Source organism: Carcharhinus amblyrhynchos, chromosome 30, assembly GCF_965287045.1.
Source record: "Carcharhinus amblyrhynchos chromosome 30, sCarAmb.v2.hapA, whole genome shotgun sequence".
NCBI lineage: Eukaryota > Metazoa > Chordata > Chondrichthyes > Carcharhiniformes > Carcharhinidae > Carcharhinus > Carcharhinus amblyrhynchos.
The window spans coordinates 10,297,820-10,315,748 of NC_137353.1; the positions used below are offsets into that span (position 1 = coordinate 10,297,820).

General features: G+C 43.2%; 1 protein-coding gene across 4 annotated transcripts in view; it reads left to right on the forward strand.

The window, feature by feature from the left end:
* The first annotated feature begins 2,572 nt into the window (after positions 1-2,572).
* Positions 2,573-17,929, forward strand: part of LOC145360325 (uncharacterized) — a 319,226-nt gene continuing 303,869 nt past the window's right edge. For 3 of the 4 annotated variants that reach the window (XR_013889688.1, XR_013889690.1, XM_080215517.1), the window contains exon 1: positions 2,573-2,874. Coding sequence is in view for 1 of the 4 variants with exons in the window: in XM_080215517.1 (XP_080071643.1) it covers positions 2,761-2,874 (114 nt within the window). In the remaining 3 variants the exon portion in view is untranslated. The remainder of the gene's footprint in view (positions 2,875-17,929) is intronic. The other variant, XR_013889693.1, reaches the window with a different exon arrangement.

Genomic DNA, 17,929 nt, shown 5'->3' on the forward strand with positions numbered 1-17,929 from the left:
TAATAGGATCCCTCACAGTGCAGAAGGAGGCCATTCGGCCCATTGAGTCTGCATTAACAACAAACCCACCCAGACCCAATCACTGTAACCCATGTATTTACCCAGTGATTCCCACTGTCACTAAGGGGCAATATACCATGGCCAATCAACCCAACCTGCACATCTTTGGACTGTGGGAGGAAACTGGAGCACCAGGAGAAAATTCATGCAGACACGGGGAGAACGTGCAAATTCCAACACAGACAGTGACCCAAGGCCAGAAGTGAACCTAGGTCCCTGGTGCTGTGAGGCAGCAGTGCTAACCATTATGCCACCATGCCACCCCAAAATTGAAAAGACAGGCCTGGCTGCCTGAAACAAATTATCTGGTCACATCACTGTTTGTGGGACCTTGTTCTATGAAAGTTTGCTGCTCTCTATCCTATGTTTCAATGACTTAACTTCAAAAGTACTTAATTGGCAAAAATGCTTTGAAGACTAGGTCATTGAGTATGCTCAAAGCACAGGTGGATTTCTAAATATCAAGGACATCAAGGGATATAGGGAATAATGCAGGAAAACGGCGTTGAGGTAGAAGATCGGGCATGATCTAGTTGAATGGCAGAATATACTTGAGGGGCCAGATGGCCTATTTCTGCTCCTATGGGACATCCCGAAGTCATGAAAGGTGCTTTAGAAATTCAACTGTTTCTTTCTTTCCAATTCAGCTCAAATTGGAAATCTCAAATGATTTTTGAAACGTGCTTTAGTGCTGAGGGCAAGTCTTCGAGGCAGAGGAAGAAAAAGCTCGACATTGTACTTTGATCTACCATATCTGACTTGGATTGTGCAATGCTGTCAGTGGATCCTTAAATCAAGAAGCATTTTATTTCGGCAAAACTAGAGCTCTTCATCTTGATTGACATTACATGTGAATAAGTATTTACATTATTTATAAGCTGTGGAGCATCACCACGTATAAAACTGAGAAGTGATTTAATTAATAGTTCGAGGATAAGGGGTAAACCTTTAAGGACAGAGGTAAGGAGAAATTTCTTTACCCACAGAGCGGTGAATCTGTGGAATTCACTGCCACAAAGTTATTGAGACCAAAATATTGTGTGAATTCAAGAAAGAATTTGATATAGCTTTTGGGGCTAAAAGGATCAAGGGATATGGAGGGGCAGGGGAGGTGGGATCAGGATACTGAATTTGATGATCAGCATGATTAAAATGAATGGCGGAGCAGGCTCAAAGGGCCGAATGGCCTATTCCTGCTTCTAGCTTCCACGTTTCTATCTCCAAATCAAGGAGTGAAATCAGTACAAAATTAAATACAACAATCAAAAAGATACAAAAGTTTGAGAACATGTACCAACCAACTCAAGAACTGTTTCTTCCCTGCTGCCATCAAACTTTTCAACGGTCTCACCAAATATTAAGCTGATCTTTCTCTACACCCTATCTGTGACTATAACAATATATTCTGCACCCTCTCCTTTCCTTCTCCCCTACGTATTCTATGAATGGTATGTTTTATCTGTATAGTGTGCAAGAAACAATCCTTTTCACAGTATCCCAATATGTGTAACAGTAATGAATCAAATCTCAGCAAGCGATTTTATAAACTGTTACCTATGTTGGCACAGTTGTTAGCACTGCTCTTCACAGCACCAGGGCCCTGGGTTTGATTCCTAACTTGGGTCACTATCTGTGCGTCTGCATGTACTCCTTTTATGCATAGGTTTCCTCTCACAGTCCAAAGACGGGCTGGTTAGGATGCATTGGCCGTGCTAAATTCTCCCTTAATGTACCCGAACAGGTGGAGTGTAGCGACTAGGGGATTTTCACAGTAATTTCACTGCACTGTTAATGTCAACCTACTTGTCACACTCAATAAATAAACTTTAAGACCTGCCCCTGAACATTAAAAGGCCATGAATGCATACTTATTTAAACCTGCCTGCTTTGTAAGAGTTGGCCTGTGTAAATATTGGCCAGAAGCTGTTAATTGTTCTTACCTTAAACCTGAGGAGGTGTTTGATGTGCTTTGAGTGACAGCCTCTCCCCCTGCCAGGGCCATGGTACGCCAGAGGCACTCTGGGAGTTGTAGTCAAGTGGGGGTGGGCGGGGCTCCAGCATCACCCTGGAGACACTCCAAATCCCGGGACCGAGACTACAACTCCCGACAGGCAGCGCGGCGGGGGCGCACGCGCAGTCCTGGGGGGGCGGGCTTCGGGTGGGGGGGAAAAGGGACAGGTCCGGCCGAGTGGCCTGGCCCGTTGCTAGGCGACGGCGCCAGCCCGGCCATCGCCGAAGGAGGCAGATTCAAACAAGCAGTGGAGTTTCTGGTTTAAAAAAACGAGGAAAAACAAAAACACAACTCGGCAGATTTTAAGACAGCCGAAGGAATTGTGAAGAGAGCCAAAAAAAAGAGAAAGAGAGAAAGAAAGCGGGGAGAGAAGAAGTTTAAGGTGACAGGGGAGTGTCATGGGTTCCAGGGCTGCCTCCCCTGGCAATGGTCCCAGGGAGAAAGTCAACTCCCAACCAGGGACAGATTAATCAGTGACTTTAAATCAGATATAATATCCAACTCCTCTCACAGCCAGCCCCCTTGCCATTTATACTTTCCCTCTAAAGTCATTGTGAGAAAGGCAACCCTCCTCCCTCAATTTTAAACACTGAATTTTATTTTGCAATTAATTTTATTTCCCCCCTCCCTATTTGAAGGCTCCCCCCCCACCCTCATCTCAAGAGTTTCTGCTTCATCATCAGCAAGAAATGGCTGTGAGGAACAACACAAGTGTCAGTGTGCACTTTTGGGAGGAAAGCAGGGAAGGACAACAGTCGCAGAGCCTCCAAAAAGCCTTTGAGAGATTTAGGAAGAGGCGTCAGGTAGGCACATATCTTTTGGTTCTTAGCCATGTCCTCTCATGTTGAATTTCGTTCTTTTTGTGGGTGCATTTCAGTGCAAGCCCAAACAGAAAGTTTATTTTTCTTTATTACTACACACGTCCAGGGTAATGAAATTGCTCAGCAATTGTTTATAATCTCAGTCAGACAAACAACAACAGCCTGCCAAAGTGGAGTATTCGTTGTATTCCTTCCGTCTGAAAAATTTATTTGTTTTTTTTCACCTGTGTGTCCCGTTCTTGGGGGATTTCAAGCATTAAATATTCACACAAACGTGGAAATAAATGCTGGAAATACATAACAGGTCTGTCAAGGGAAAAGTCAGAATATGACATTTATCCCAAGTGTGCCTTGCGTTGGATTTCCAGCACTGGTAGTTTTTTTTCTTGTTGTCATTAAAACATGTTTGACCCTTATTCGCAATGGCTTACACATAAATGTGCTCAAATGCACAATATAGTGATCCAAGCTATGACAAGAATTTTGTGTGGCATTCAACTTGTCTTTCTGAAACAAAATGATATTGCCAAATACTTACCTGCAGAGTCCTTACCTCGAAAATAAATGAATGCATTCCAAATGTTGTGCTCAGAAAATCATTTGCCTTAACAACAAAGTTGACTCTCATACACTACATGAAAACAGAGAAACATGGCAACACTTGTCTCCAGCTTGGGTTCAGATGATTGTGAAAAAAAAAATGTGGTTCTGATCTTTATGGTGGACACTCTCTGCTGAGGAAGAAATTGGAGACAGTTGCAACTGCAGAGGGATCTAAATATTTCAGGAGTGTTACGGACAGTTACAGGAAGCAGAGTCTCATAGGTGCAATATAATTTCCATTTAACATCAAACATTTGATTAATGTTTAGGTACAGACTCATAGGAACATTTGCATCCTTTCAAGATACTTCAGTAATAGTAACACACAAACCAGTGGGTTTTGAGATCATGTCTAATATTATGAATGAGCAAATAATATCTCATTAATTACTAACTACGTAATTTAAAAAAAATCAGTAATGGGATGTGGACTTTGCTGGTTAGGCCAGCATTTATTGCCCATCTGCAATTGCCCTTTAGAAGTTGGTGGTGAGCTGCCTTCTTGAACTGCTGCAATCCATGTGCTGCAGCACTGTTAGGAAGGCAGTTCCAGGGTTTTGACCCAGCAATTGTGAGGCAAAGGCAATATATTTCCAAGTCAGGATGGTGAGTGGCTTGGAGGGGAATCTCCAGGTGGTGAAGTTCTCAGGTATCTGCTGTTCTTGGCTTAAATGTTTGCGGTTGTGGGTTTGGATGGAGCTGTCCAAGGAGCAAAATATTTGAAGGTATCACTGCGTAAACTGAAAGTGAATTTGGATGATGTTTGACACAAGACAAAATTCATACTGAGGTTTTACTTTTACAAAAGCAAAATACTGCATATGTTCAAAATCTGAAATGCAAATAGAAAATGCTGGAAATATTCAGGTTGGGCAACATTGGCGGAAATAACATTTTGGGTTGATGTTTCAAACAAGTAGAGGCAGAATGGGCATGTCATATGCTACTGAGAAAATGGAATAGAGTCCTTACAGGAGGGAGGGTGGGTGGGAGGAAGAGTAGTCAAGGTAGCTTTGGGAGTCGATGAACTTATTGTTGATATTGTTTGACAGCCGATATCTGAAATGTAGACAGAGAAGTTGAGGAAAGACGTTGATGAAGGTGGTAAATGTGAAGGTAACTGAAGCTTGAGGAACAGCTTCTCGTCTTTCGATTAGGCCTTGGACTCAACATTGTGTTCAATAATTTCAGATCATAACCATTGGCACCGTTTATTTAGATAGCAGCATTGGTACTGGATTTGCTTTTTCCATTTACACCTCCTCGAGATTTATCTTTTATTTCTTTCATTTATCCAATTACCATATCTTTTTGGCTTGCACCATTCAGCCCTTTTGTCATTTTACCCATTTCTGCCTTCCACCCTTCCCCTTTTGTTCTTTCCTCTCCTCGCCTTACACCTCTCTAACCTTTGCCAGCTCTGATGGAAGGTCATCAATCTGACCCGCTAACTTTTGTTTCTCTCTTTGCAGATGCTGCCACCTAACCTGAGCACTTTCAGCACTTTCCATCATATATTATTTTTATGTTTGAGCCATACAGTGCTGTGAATTATCAATGATAACACATTTTTGTGTAGTTCACCATTAAACAATAACTACATAATCCCCTTGTTCAAGATGGATACATGTCAACTGACTATTAACGAGCTGACTGCTGTTAATATTGTAGTTGAAACATAAATCAGAATGTACTGCTATTATTAAAAACTATATTCACTACCTTCACTAAATAATACTACTATTCCAATGCTCACCCAGCTGTACTACATGTCTCAAATTTACCCCGATTATAATTTCCTGATTTTACATATGGCAATATTGCAGAGAATTTCAGGAAATTTTTTTGTTGGTCACTGCTTTTAAATGGAGTGATTTCCTTCTGTCCTTCTCCCTGGCAGATGCTTGCTTGAGTCAATTTAATTATTTTGTTTCATTTGCTTTTATTTCACCTTCATATTGATTGTTATAGGACTTAGCACGAAGCTCTTTACAGGATAATGCAATCTAGTGAATCCTGTTTGCTTTTACGATGATGCCTTGGCTGCTATTATTCACTTTTGATGCATTGCTTTTATGGTTCTATGCTAATCGTTTGCATCTGTATCTTGCACTAATTTGTATTTGCATAATTTATATTTTCAGGAATACTAAGAGTCCCATTAATGTACTGCATAATAACTAATATAATATATAGTGTTCAGCTTCTAATATCTCCACTCTTCAGTCATTGTGTGATTTTTGTTTGGATGAGTCCTGTAGATAGAGATTAAATACACCCATTGAAATTGAGTGTCAGGTTTGCCAATTTGTGATATCACTTACTTCAGCCCTTCAAGTTTGTAGCTAAATCTTTCTTAGTTACAAATTCAATCTATGGGTCCAACAGGCATACTGCTCAAATTCTGTTCTCAGTTTATGATGCCATCTGACCCCCTCAAATTCCACTGTTTTGCAATGCAAACATGTTGTCTGGTAAGTTCAATTAAACCTTCAATGATTAGTCATCTTGTGGACACATCAGAAGACTGATAGCAGCTGTTAGTTAGCTTCAGTCTGTGCCTGTTCTGTTGTGGAGTACAACTATTTTTGTACAAGTAATTTGTTTTTTCATTAGTGCTCACTTTCTGGGGATGGCAATCATTAATGAAAAGGGAGAACTTCAGTGAAAAAATCAGTTGAGCAAAAACAGAATAAACCATCACGTACCCCACCCACTTCTCAGCTAAAACTGAAGCAGAACAATGAGTATCCAGGAATTTGGATGACAACATAAAACACAAGGATGAAGTAAAACAGATTTTAATTGTTGCCTAAACCCTAAATGAATCTGCAATCTCACAATCCCAGCTGCAGATTTTTTTCCATTTTTATGACACAGTGGTAGAACTTCCTTGGTATTATTCACAAATAGTCTTAGTTCTTAAGTGTGATTATGATGCTCGACTGTGTGTTTGAGCACTTTCGTTAAGTAGCTAAATCCATTACTTATAAACTGCTGAGGTTAATCATGGGACATAGGTAACCTTTTGGAAATTTCAGACTCTGGTTAATGACTAGCTTCCTTGTTTTTTTAAAGCCATGGTTTGTCATAAAAATAACATCTGAAGTTTGGTAGAGATGTACTGGATGGAAAACTGTTTTGTGGAAAGAATTCTTTCCATTTTGGATCTTTATTTGCAATATCACTTTGAGTGTCTGAGCTAGTTGATATGTGGTGACACAGTGGCACAGTCGTTGGCACTGCTGCCTCATAGCGCCTAGCTGGTTAACAGGAAATGTCACGTGACTGGGCAGGGCTAGGCTCACAGCGAGAAACCCAATTCAGTTGCTGTATACGAGCTGTAGAGAGAAGTCGCTCTTTCTCGCTTTGAAGATTGGAGACTGGGATCTGCCAGAAGATATATTTCTTATAAATAAATCTGTTGCTTGAAGTGAGCTCTTTCTCTGGAGACTGGTGTATATGAGTCAGAAGACAGGTGTCTTTCTGGATCTTTGTCCAGAAGTGTTAAAAGGCTGGAAGTCCTGTATCCTTGTGAGAATGACTGATTTTGGTGCTAACTGGTTCTGAAGAAGGGTGTATGTCTATGGAAATATTGCTTAAATTGGAAGGTAGCGATAGATAGCATTTAAGAATTATACTTTGTCATATATAAGTATTTTAATTGGTAAAAATTATACTAATTATTTTTGTTATATTTCAACTGTGTTCTTAAATAATGTTTGTTTTATAAAAACTACCTAGTGGGTCAATAGATTACACCTGGAGTGAAACATCTTATGCTCGCACTAATGCCAAAATCAAATAAAGTTGGAGTCTAGGCTAACTTCATAACACACCTTGAAGTTTCTGATCCAGTACCTAACATAGTCTAAATGATATAGTGCAGTAATATGTGTTTAATAAGTAATTAGAATTATGATCAAAATTCTTAGACACCTTTCTATATGTACATTACATGTTAGAATTGGGCCTCCTTCCTAAAAAGAATACAGGTCTTGATTTAGCCTGATTCCTGACTTTTATTTATTCATTCGTGCCATATAGGTGTCGCTGGCTCAGCCAGCATTTATTGCCTATCCCTAATTGCCCTTGAGAAGATGATGGTGAGTTGTCTATCTGAATTGCTGCAATCCATGTAGTGTAGGCACATCCACAGTGCTGTTTGGGAGGGAGTTCCAGGATTTTGACCCAGCATCGTGAAGGAATGGGGTCATGGTGATATAGTCCCCAAGTCAGGATGGTGGGTGGATTGGAGCAGTACTTTCAGATGGTGTTCCTTTGAAGTTACTTAAGTTTCTAGGACCTTTCCTTTGTGTGAGTTTGTTTCATGAGTCCTTAACTGTTTTACAAATAAACCGATTTGTATATTTTTTGGCACGCCCTGTCCCAGTGATTTTAAGTTTCTCCGCTTAACTTCAAAGTTCCTCCATTGTCTTGCCCCTCTCTCCATGCATAATTGTCAGCCCAATGTCCCTGTGTAGACTTTTATTCCACCATTCATGATCATTGTTACAACCACTTTCCTCCTGTCCTTTAGTTGTAAGTCACCTTTGCTTGCGCGTTGCCCTTTCTTTCCCTCCGACCTCTACTTCCCTTCCTGCCTCACTGCACACAATGTCCATTTAATATTAACAGCCCTCTCAAGATCTGTGAATCATCTCTTTGAAATGAATGCAACAAAAATAAACTGCTTTCCTTGCTTGCCTGTGACTCACTTTATTTGTGTTTGACTCTCATTCAGACAATTCTAGATATCATAAAGACTCTAGGGGATGACACAAGCTCAGGAAACAGACCACATTAGTGCTGTGCATCACACTGAAATTGTTGGGACTAATAGTGATGCAAAAGATGTGGAATTTATTTACTCAGCTCTTCTTTGCATTACGATCCCAGTTGATGTTATAACTGGATGGCAAGATTCTGGAACGGAGCCCTGGCCCAAAAGACCATAAATTTTTTAATTTTTGTTGAAAACTGCAGAGGAACAGTCTCAGGACTGCTAATTAGTTTTAACAAGAAGGAAAACATTTATTAAACATAGAAAAACTAGATTACAATATAATACTCCTTTACTCTCCCCTTAGCTTCACAATTACACAGATTTTGAAGTTAACACAGATGGCAAAGCATATAAAGAACAAAAAAAATTACAGCACAGGAACAGGCCCTCCAGCCCTCCAAGCTTGCCCCAACCACGCTGCCTGACTGAACTAAAACCCCCTACTCTTGCAGGGACCATATCCCTCTATGCCCATCCTATTCATGTAATTGTCAAGACGCCCCATAAAAGTCACTACTGTATTCGCTTTCACTACCTTCCCCGGCAATGAGTTCCAAGCACACACTATTCTCTGTGTAAAAAATCTGCCTTGTACGTTTCCTTTATACCTTGCCCCTCACACCTTAACTTATGCCCCCCACACCTTAAACCTATGCCGCTTTGTAATTTACTCTTCCATCTTGGGAAAAAGCTTCTGACTATCCACTCCGTCCATGCCTCTCGTAATCTTGTAGACTTTATGAGGTCGCTCATCGACCTTCGTTGCTCCAGTGAGAACAGACCAAGTTTCTCCATTCTCTCCTCATAGCTAATGTCTTCCATACCAGGCAACATCCTGGTAAATCTTTTCTGTACCCTCCCCAAAGTCTCCACATCCTAGTAGTGTGGCGACCAGAATTGAATACTATATTCCAAGCGCAGCCTAACTTAGGTTCTGTAAAGCTGCAACATGACTTGCCAATTTTTAAACTCAATGCCCTGGTTGATGACTACCCTCTCCATCTGCATTGCCTGTTTCAGTGACCTGTGTATCTGTACATCCAGATCCCTTTGCCTATCAATACTTTTAAGAGTACTGCCATTTGCTGTATATTTCCTATCATATTAGACCTTCCAAAATGTATTACCTCACATTTGTCCGGATTAAACTCCATCTGCCTCTATCCGTGCAAGTCTCCAACTGATCTATGTCCTGCTGTATCCTCTGATGGTCCTCATTGCTATCTGCAAATCCACCAACCTTTGTGTTGTCCACAAACTTACTAACCAAACCAGTTACATTTTCTTCCAAATCATTTATATATATCACAAACAGTATAGGTCCCAGCACTGATCCTGAGGAACACCACTTGTCACTGCCCTCCATTCAGAATCGCACCCTTCCACTGTTACCCTCTGCCTTCTTTGACTGAGCAATTTTGTATCCATTTTGCCTGCCCACCTCTGATCCCATGCGACTTCACCTTCTGCACCAGTCTGCCTTGAAGGACCTTGTAAAAGGCCTTACTGAAGTCCATGTAGACAAAATCCACTGCCCTACCCTCATCAATCATCTTCGTCACGTCCTTGAAAAACTTGATCAAATTTGTGAGACACAACCTCCCCTTCACAAAACCATGTTGCCTCTTACTAATACGTCCATTTATGTCCAAGTGGGAATAAATCCTGTCCCAAAGAATCCTCTCCAGTAATTTCCCTACCACTGGTGTAAAGTTCACTGGCCTGTAATTACCTGGATTATTCTTGCCACTCTTCTAAACAAAGGAACAACATTGGCTATTCTCCAATCCTCTGGGACCTCCCCTGTAGCCAGTGAGGATACAAAGATTTCTCTCAAGGCCCCAGCAATTTCCTCCCTTGCCTCGCTCAGTATTCTGGGGTATATCCCATCAGGCCCTGGGGATTTATCTACCTTAATGTTTCTCAAGAACCCCAATACCACCTCCTTTTTGATTTCAACATGGCTCAAACTATCTACACATCCTTTCCCAGACTCATCATCCACCAAGTCCTTCTCTTTGGTGAATACTGATGCAAAGTACTCATTTAATACCTCGGCCATTTCCTCTGACTCCATGCATAGATTCCCTTTTTTGTCCTTGAGTGGACCAACCCTCTCCCTGGCTACCCTCTTGCTCTTTACATATGTATAAAAAGCCTTGGGATTTTCCTTAATTCTGCAGGCCAATGCTTTTCCATGACCCCTTTTAGCCCTTCTTACTCCTTGCTTAAGTTTCTTTCTACTTTCTTTGTATCTTAAGCTACAGTGTTCTATGTAACACAATGGCACTTTAAACACACAAAGGTGGCTGCGGTCAAATACATTCTCCTCTCTGAACCTCCCTAGATGGTTATCATATGAGTTTCCAAACTCTACTCCCAAAAAACAGCTTTAAAATCTTTGTTCACAATAATGGTTTATGTGCCAAAATCCAGTCCAAAGTTTCCAAATGACACTTTTAAACTAAGTTTCAGCTTGACTTCTAACAGCAAATCCAATCCAGGTTTTAGACCAACCCCTTTAGGATTTCTCTAGATCTTGATGCTCTCTTGAGTGGAAACAGTTCTCTCTATTTACCCTGCCAGGAGTCAGTTAGTTTAGTTGGTTAGACAGTTGGTTAGTGATGTGGAGCAATGCCAATTGTACGAGTTCAATTCCTGTGCTGAAGTTATTCAGGAACACTGACTTTCTCAACCTTGCCACTTGCCTGAGGTGTGGTGATCCTCAGGTTAAATTACCATCAGTCAGCTCTCCCCCTCAAAGGGGAGAACAGCCTATGTCATCTGGGACTATGACAACTTTACCTTTTTTATTTACCTTGTCCATAACCCTCAGAATCCTGAATACCTCTATCAAGTCTTCTCTTAGCCGCCTTTTCTCGAAGGATTGCAGTCCCCACCTCTCCAATCTATCCTCATAGATATAGTTTTTTATCCCTGGAATCATTCTTGTGAATCTCCTCTGAATTGTTTCCAATGTTTTCACATCCTTCCTCAAGTATGATGTCCAAAATTGGACACAGTACTCCAGATAAGGCGTAATTAGTGTACAAATTCAACATGGCCTCTTAACTTTTGTACCCAATGTCTCTATTAATAAAGTTTCAGATGCTATATGCTTTATTAACTTTTCAGCATGCTCTACCATCTTCACTGACTTATGTATATATGCACTGAGGTCCCTCTGTTCCTTTACTTCCTTAAGAGTTCTTCTCAGGGCAGCATGGTGGCACAGTGGTTAGCACTGCTGCCTCACAGCACCAGGGACTTGGGTTCGATTTCTGGCTTAGGTCACTGTCTGGGCAGAGTTTGCATGTTCTCCCTGTGTCTGTGTGGCATTCCTCTGAGTGCTCCGATTTCTTCCCAGTCTGAAAGACATGCTGGTTAGATGCATTGTAGTGCTAAATTCTCCCTCAGTGTACTCGGAGTGCAGCGACTAGGGGATTTTCACAGTAACCTCATTGCACTGTTAATATAAACTGATAAATAAAACTTTATTTTATATTGCCTCTCTCCATTCTTCCTGCCAAAAATAATCATCCCATTCTTCTCTGCATTGAACTTGATCTGCCACTTGTCTTTCCGATCACCAATTTGTATATGCCCTTTTGTCTTCATTGCAGCTGATAGTGTTTCCAATCTTCATATCACTTGCAAATTTTGAAATCATGCCCTGAGTACCACAGTCTAGGTCATTAATATGTATCAGGAAGAACTCAACTACAAACTTTCCTCCAATCTGGAAAACAGTCATTTGTAATTACTCTCTGTTTGCTTTCATTCAGCCAATTTCTTATCAAAGTACCTACTTTTCCTTTTATTCCATGAACTGGAATACTAGGCTGACTATCTGAAAAACACATGTACTACCCGTTCTGGTGAAGTTGACTGGGCTGTTGAATTCAATTCACTGAGTTTGCATTGATAAATGAACTCGGGGTTTTCTTGGTACGAAGATGGACCTTACATGCCCTCTTCCTCCTTCACAGGTCGCAGGAGGCCGGTTGAGTCTTCGCTGGGGTTTGTTTCAAGATGTCCATTTCTATCATGCTCTCTGATCCCTTCTGGAATGTTCTCCGGCATTCAGCCAATGGGGTTAGGGTTACAGCACCCAATGAGGTTAGGCCAGGTCATACTGGGTACACATATCTCCTTTCAGGATATAGTTAATAGCAGGGAGTCTGGCTGAAACTGAGGAATACACAAACATAATGGGTGGGATTTTATGGCCTTGTTCAAGCGAGGTCAATGGAGATTTCTGTTGTTGGAGTCTCGCATGCTCTGATTCCACGGTGGGCAAGGTGGTAAAGTTCTGGCTGAGTACTTCTGGACAGATCTTAGGTCATAACGACTCTTCCACTGTTAAGGTCAGGCATCTCTGTTCAATATGCAAGACCTGTCTGGGCTGGTCCCTATTGGCTTTTGACCTGTGGTAACCTTGTCCTGCCTGAATTCTGTCAGGCATTTTCTTGTAGAAGCTGTTTAGCTGTGGATTAATTTAAAGTATCCAATTTTATGTTGGGCCTAGTTGCTTAGGCACTTGGGCACATGGTCCAAAAATGGCTGGCCTCTCTTTGGACCAGAAACATTCTGCTGCAGGAAATTAACTTGAACATATTCCAGGAACTCTCACTTCTCTTGTTCCTTTGCATTATTCCTATTCCAGTCTGTATTTGGATAATTGAATTCCCACATTATAATTGCTCTATAATTTTTGTACCTCTCTGTAATTTCTTTCCAAATTTGTTTCTCTGCACCCGTTGCACTAGCTGGTAGTCTAACTACTACATCCATTCATCCACCAGTGCTATTGCACCCTTTTCATTTCTTTACCTGTAACCTGAGATTCCATCCTTGACAACCCCCCAAATGCAGAACATCCTCTCTCTCCAGTACTGTAATGCCGTCTTTAATCATACTGCCACTCCCACTCCCCTGAGCCCCCTTTTTTCTTCCTTTCCTGTCTCTCTCAAACACATTGTACTCGGGAATACTTAATGCCCAGTCCCAAATTTCTTTGAGCCATGCATATTTTCTAGCAATGTCATAATTCCATTTGTCAATCTGTGTCTGTATTCATCAATCTAAATAACCACACTCCATGTGCATTCACATACACACACAATGACCATCATTTAAATTCTTTTATTTTCCTCCCCCCCCTTATTCTGATCCATCTAATGACTTCTTATTGCCAATTTTAATTTATCAGATTCTCCAATATTCTATTTACCTAAAAACCATTCTGAAACATCCTCCTTATCAGCTAATACTTCTCTATTTCCCACTGCCAGATGTTCGGCTCCCCATTCTGAATCTCAGATTCCTGTCCCCCGCCAATGTAGTTTTAAATGCTCATCCGTAGCACCAGCAAACCTCCCCACAAATATTTCAGTCCTGGTCCTGTGAATTTGTCACCAATTTTTCTTGTACTGGTCCCACCCGCCCAGGACATAAGAACATAAGAAATAAGAAATAGGAGCAGGAGTAGGCCATCTAGCCCTTCGAGCCTGCCCCGCCATTCAATAAGATCATGGCTGATCTGTTGTGGCTCAGTTCCACTTTCCCGCCCTCTCCCCATAACCCTTAATCCCCTCTCTTATCAAGAACCCATCAACCCGCTTCTTAAAAATATTTAGCGAGGCAGCCTCCACCACTTCAACGGGCAGAGAATTCCAGAGATTCACCACCCTTTGAGTGAAGAAGTTCCTCCTCAACTCCGTTCTAAACCGCCTCCCCTTTATCTTGAGGCTGTGCCCCCTAGTCCTACTGTCTTTTTTGAGCGGGAAGAGTCTCTCCACCTCTATCCTATCCATCCCATTCATCATCTTATACGTCTCAATGAGATCTCCCCTCATTCTTCTAAACTCTAACGAGTACAAGCCTAGTTTATTCAGCCTCTCCTCATAGCTCAATCCCCTCAACTCCGGTATCAGCCTAGTAAACCTCCTCTGCACTCCCTCCAGGGCCAAAATATCCTTGCGCAGGTGCGGCGCCCAAAACTGCACACAGTACTCCAGCTGCGGCCTCACCAATGCCCTATACAGCTGCAGCAAGACCTCCCTACTTTTATATTCAATCCCCCTCGCTATGAAGGCCAGCATCCCATTCGCCTTCCTGACCACCTGCTGCACCTGCAAGCTGGGTTTTTGCGACTCCTGCACAAGGACCCCGAGGTCCCTCTGCACCGTCGCCTGCTGCAGTTTTTCGCCACGTAAGTAATAGTCCTTCCTACCATTCTTCCTACCAAAGTGGACCACCTCACACTTGCCAACATTAAATTCCATTTGCCATTTCCTGGCCCATTCGCCCAGCCTATCTAGATCCTTCTGCAGACTCTCCACACCCTCCGCACAATTTGCCTTTCCCCCAATCTTGGTGTCATCAGCAAATTTCGACACCCTGCACTCGGTTCCCTCCTCCAGATCATCTATATAAATGGTAAATAGCTGAGGCCCCAGCACCGACCCCTGGGGCACCCCACTAGTCACCAACCGCCAATCCGAATAGCACCCATTGACCCCCACTCTCTGCCTCCTATTTGACAACCAATCCTCTATCCACGCTAACACCCTACCCCCAACTCCATGTCCCCTGACCTTCTGCAATAACCTCTTGTGAGGTACCTTGTCAAATGCCTTCTGAAAATCCAGAAAGACCACATCCACCGGCTCTCCTCTATCCACTGCCCTAGACACATCCTCATAGAACTCCAGTAAATTTGTCAGACACGACTTCCCTTTAATGAAACCGTGTTGCGTCCGCCCTATCAAGCAATTCCCTTCAAGATGCCTCGCAATTTCCTCCTTAATGACGGATTCTAACATTTTACCTACCACAGACGTTAAACTAACCAGCCTATAATTCCCCGCCTTTTGCCTGGCACCCTTCTTAAACAACGGCGTAACATTAGCCGTTTTCCAATCTTCCGGCACTTCCCCGGAATCCAGCGACGTCTGGAAAATAACCACCAAGGCATCCACTATCACCTCCGCCATTTCTTTCAGAACCCTCGGATGCATTCCATCCGGTCCTGGGGACTTGTCCACAATCAGCCCCTCCAGTCTGTCGAGCACCACCTCTCTAGTAACAGTAATGTCATTAAGACCCTCCATTCCTACCACCTTTCCATCGCTAACACCCGGCAAATTATTCACGTCCTCCTCCGTGAAGACAGAAACAAAAAAGTTATTCAAGACCTTAGCCATATCCCCATCCCCTACCACTAGCTCCCCTTTCTCATCCTCTAAAGGACCAACGTTCACCCTAGCCAGCCTCTTCCTTTTTATATATTTATAAAAACTCTTGCTATCCTTTTTTATATTAAGTGCTAGCCCAGCCTCATAGCTTCTCCTACCCTCCTTTATCAACTTCTTTGTCAATCTTTGTTGACATTTAAACCTTTCCCAATCCTCTTCTCGCCCACTGCTCTTAGCTACTCTAAATTCCTCCGCTTTTAATTTAACACTTTCCTTCACCTCCTTCGTTATCCACGGCTTATTACCTCTCTTCCTACTGTCCTTTTTAACCATCGGAATAAATTTCTGCTGAGCACCAAGAAAGATCTCCTTAAAGATCCTCCACTGCTCCTCAGCAGACCTACCTTCCAACGCACTCCCCCAGTCCACATTCGCCAATTCTTCTCTCATCCTACCATACTCCCCTCTATTCAAACAAAGGACGCGTGTCCGGGAACCCACTTTCTCCTCCTCCATCTGCACCAGAAACTCCACCATACAATGATCACTCTCTCCAAGAGGATCCTTCACCGCAAGGTCCCTAATTCTACCCGCCTCATTACATAGCACCAGATCCAAGATAGCTCGCTCCCTCGTCGGCTCCAACACACACTGTTCAAGGAAATTATCCCGGCAGCATTCCAAGAACTCCTCCTCGAGCCCACCTCGTCCAACATGGGTCGACCAATCAATATGCAGATTGAAATCTCCCATAACTACTGCCGTCCCATTCCTGCACGCCGCACTTATTTGCGTGTTAACAGCCCGCCCCACCTCCAGATCATTATTCGGGGGCCTATAGACGACACCCACCAGCGTCTTCCTCCCTTTGCTGTTCCTAATCTCCACCCACAACGATTCCACGTTCTGCTCTTTGGCTCCGATATCATCCCTTGCTACCACCTTGATACTATCCTTAATCAGCAGAGCTACGCCACCCCCTCTTTCCTCCTGCCTATCCTTCCTAAACACTTGATAGCCCTGTACATTCATCTCCCAGTCCCTGTCACCTTGCAGCCACGTCTCTGTAATGGCCACCAGATCGTATCCATTTGTGTCGATCTGCGCCACCAGCTCATCCACTTTATTCCGAATGCTTCGTGCATTCAGATAAAGCGCTTTCATCCCAGCCTTCACCTGGACCCTATTTGCCATAACGCCACCAATTGGGACATCCTTGGCCTCTTCCCTTACCTGTACCCTATCCTTAACTTTAGACCTCGTAGCGTCACCTACCCTCGCACCCTCCCCCCCCCTAATTAGTTTAAAGCCCTGTCTACAGTCCTCTTTACTCGATTCGCCAACACTCTGGTCCCAGCACGATTCAGACCAACCCCATCCCGCCCGAACAAGTCCCACCTACCCCAATACTGGTGCCAATGCCCCATAAATTCGAACCCATTCCTCCCACACCAATCCCTGAGCCACCCATTCACTTCCTTTATCCTGTCAACCCTACGCCCGTCTGCACTCAGTTCAGGCAGTAGCCCAGAGACGACCACCTTGTCTGTTCTACTTTTTAATTCCATTCCCAGCTTCTCATACTCCCTCCCCAGATCCTCAGTCCGCACTTTGCCTACGTCGCCGGCACCCACATGTACTACAACGACCGGGTTCTCACCCTCCCACTCCAGGTTCCTCTGCAGCCCAGCTGCGACATCCTGTACCCGAGCACCAGGCAGACAACACACCCTTCTGTGCACTTTGTCATTGTGACAAAGGACAGTGTCAAAACTCTTCACCCCACTATCTCCAATCACTACAACGTTCCTTTTCCCCTTCTCTTTGCCTATGTCCTGCTGCATCACTGTACCGTGTGCAGTTTGCTCACCAACCTCACCTGCCTCGTCCTCTTCCAGACTGGAAGCAAGAACCTCAAACCTGTTATGCAGATTAAGAGGCTGAGGCCTCCGCTCCTCACCCCCCTTCCTCCTCCTCCCAGCAGCCCCCTTTTGTCCCTGACCCTTAGATTTAGCCAGTCTAGGGGCACCCTCTCTCCCCCTGATGAGCCTCAGTGTCTGTAGCTCAGAGGCCAGCTCATCCACCTTGAGCTGGAGCTCCTCCAGCAACCTGCACTTACTGCAGACATGGTCACTGGGAAGGACCCTGGGGTCTGCCAGTTCCCACATCATACAGAAACCACACATCACATGCCCCTCCATTATTCACTGTAATTTTTTATGGGGAAAAAATTTTTTTCCTTGTTTCTTGCTGTAGTAGTTTTGAAAAATTTTTTTCCTTGTTTTTTTTTCAAACAAACTCACCTGGCCTTTTTTCCTTCCAGCCCTTTTTGATATTAAGCCCTATTAACTCACTCTGCTTCCCCCTCACTCCGCTGCCCGCTGTCTACACCAGGCCTCCTTTTAAACCTGGCGCTGATTTAAAGCAGGCTGGTCCACAAATGCCTTTT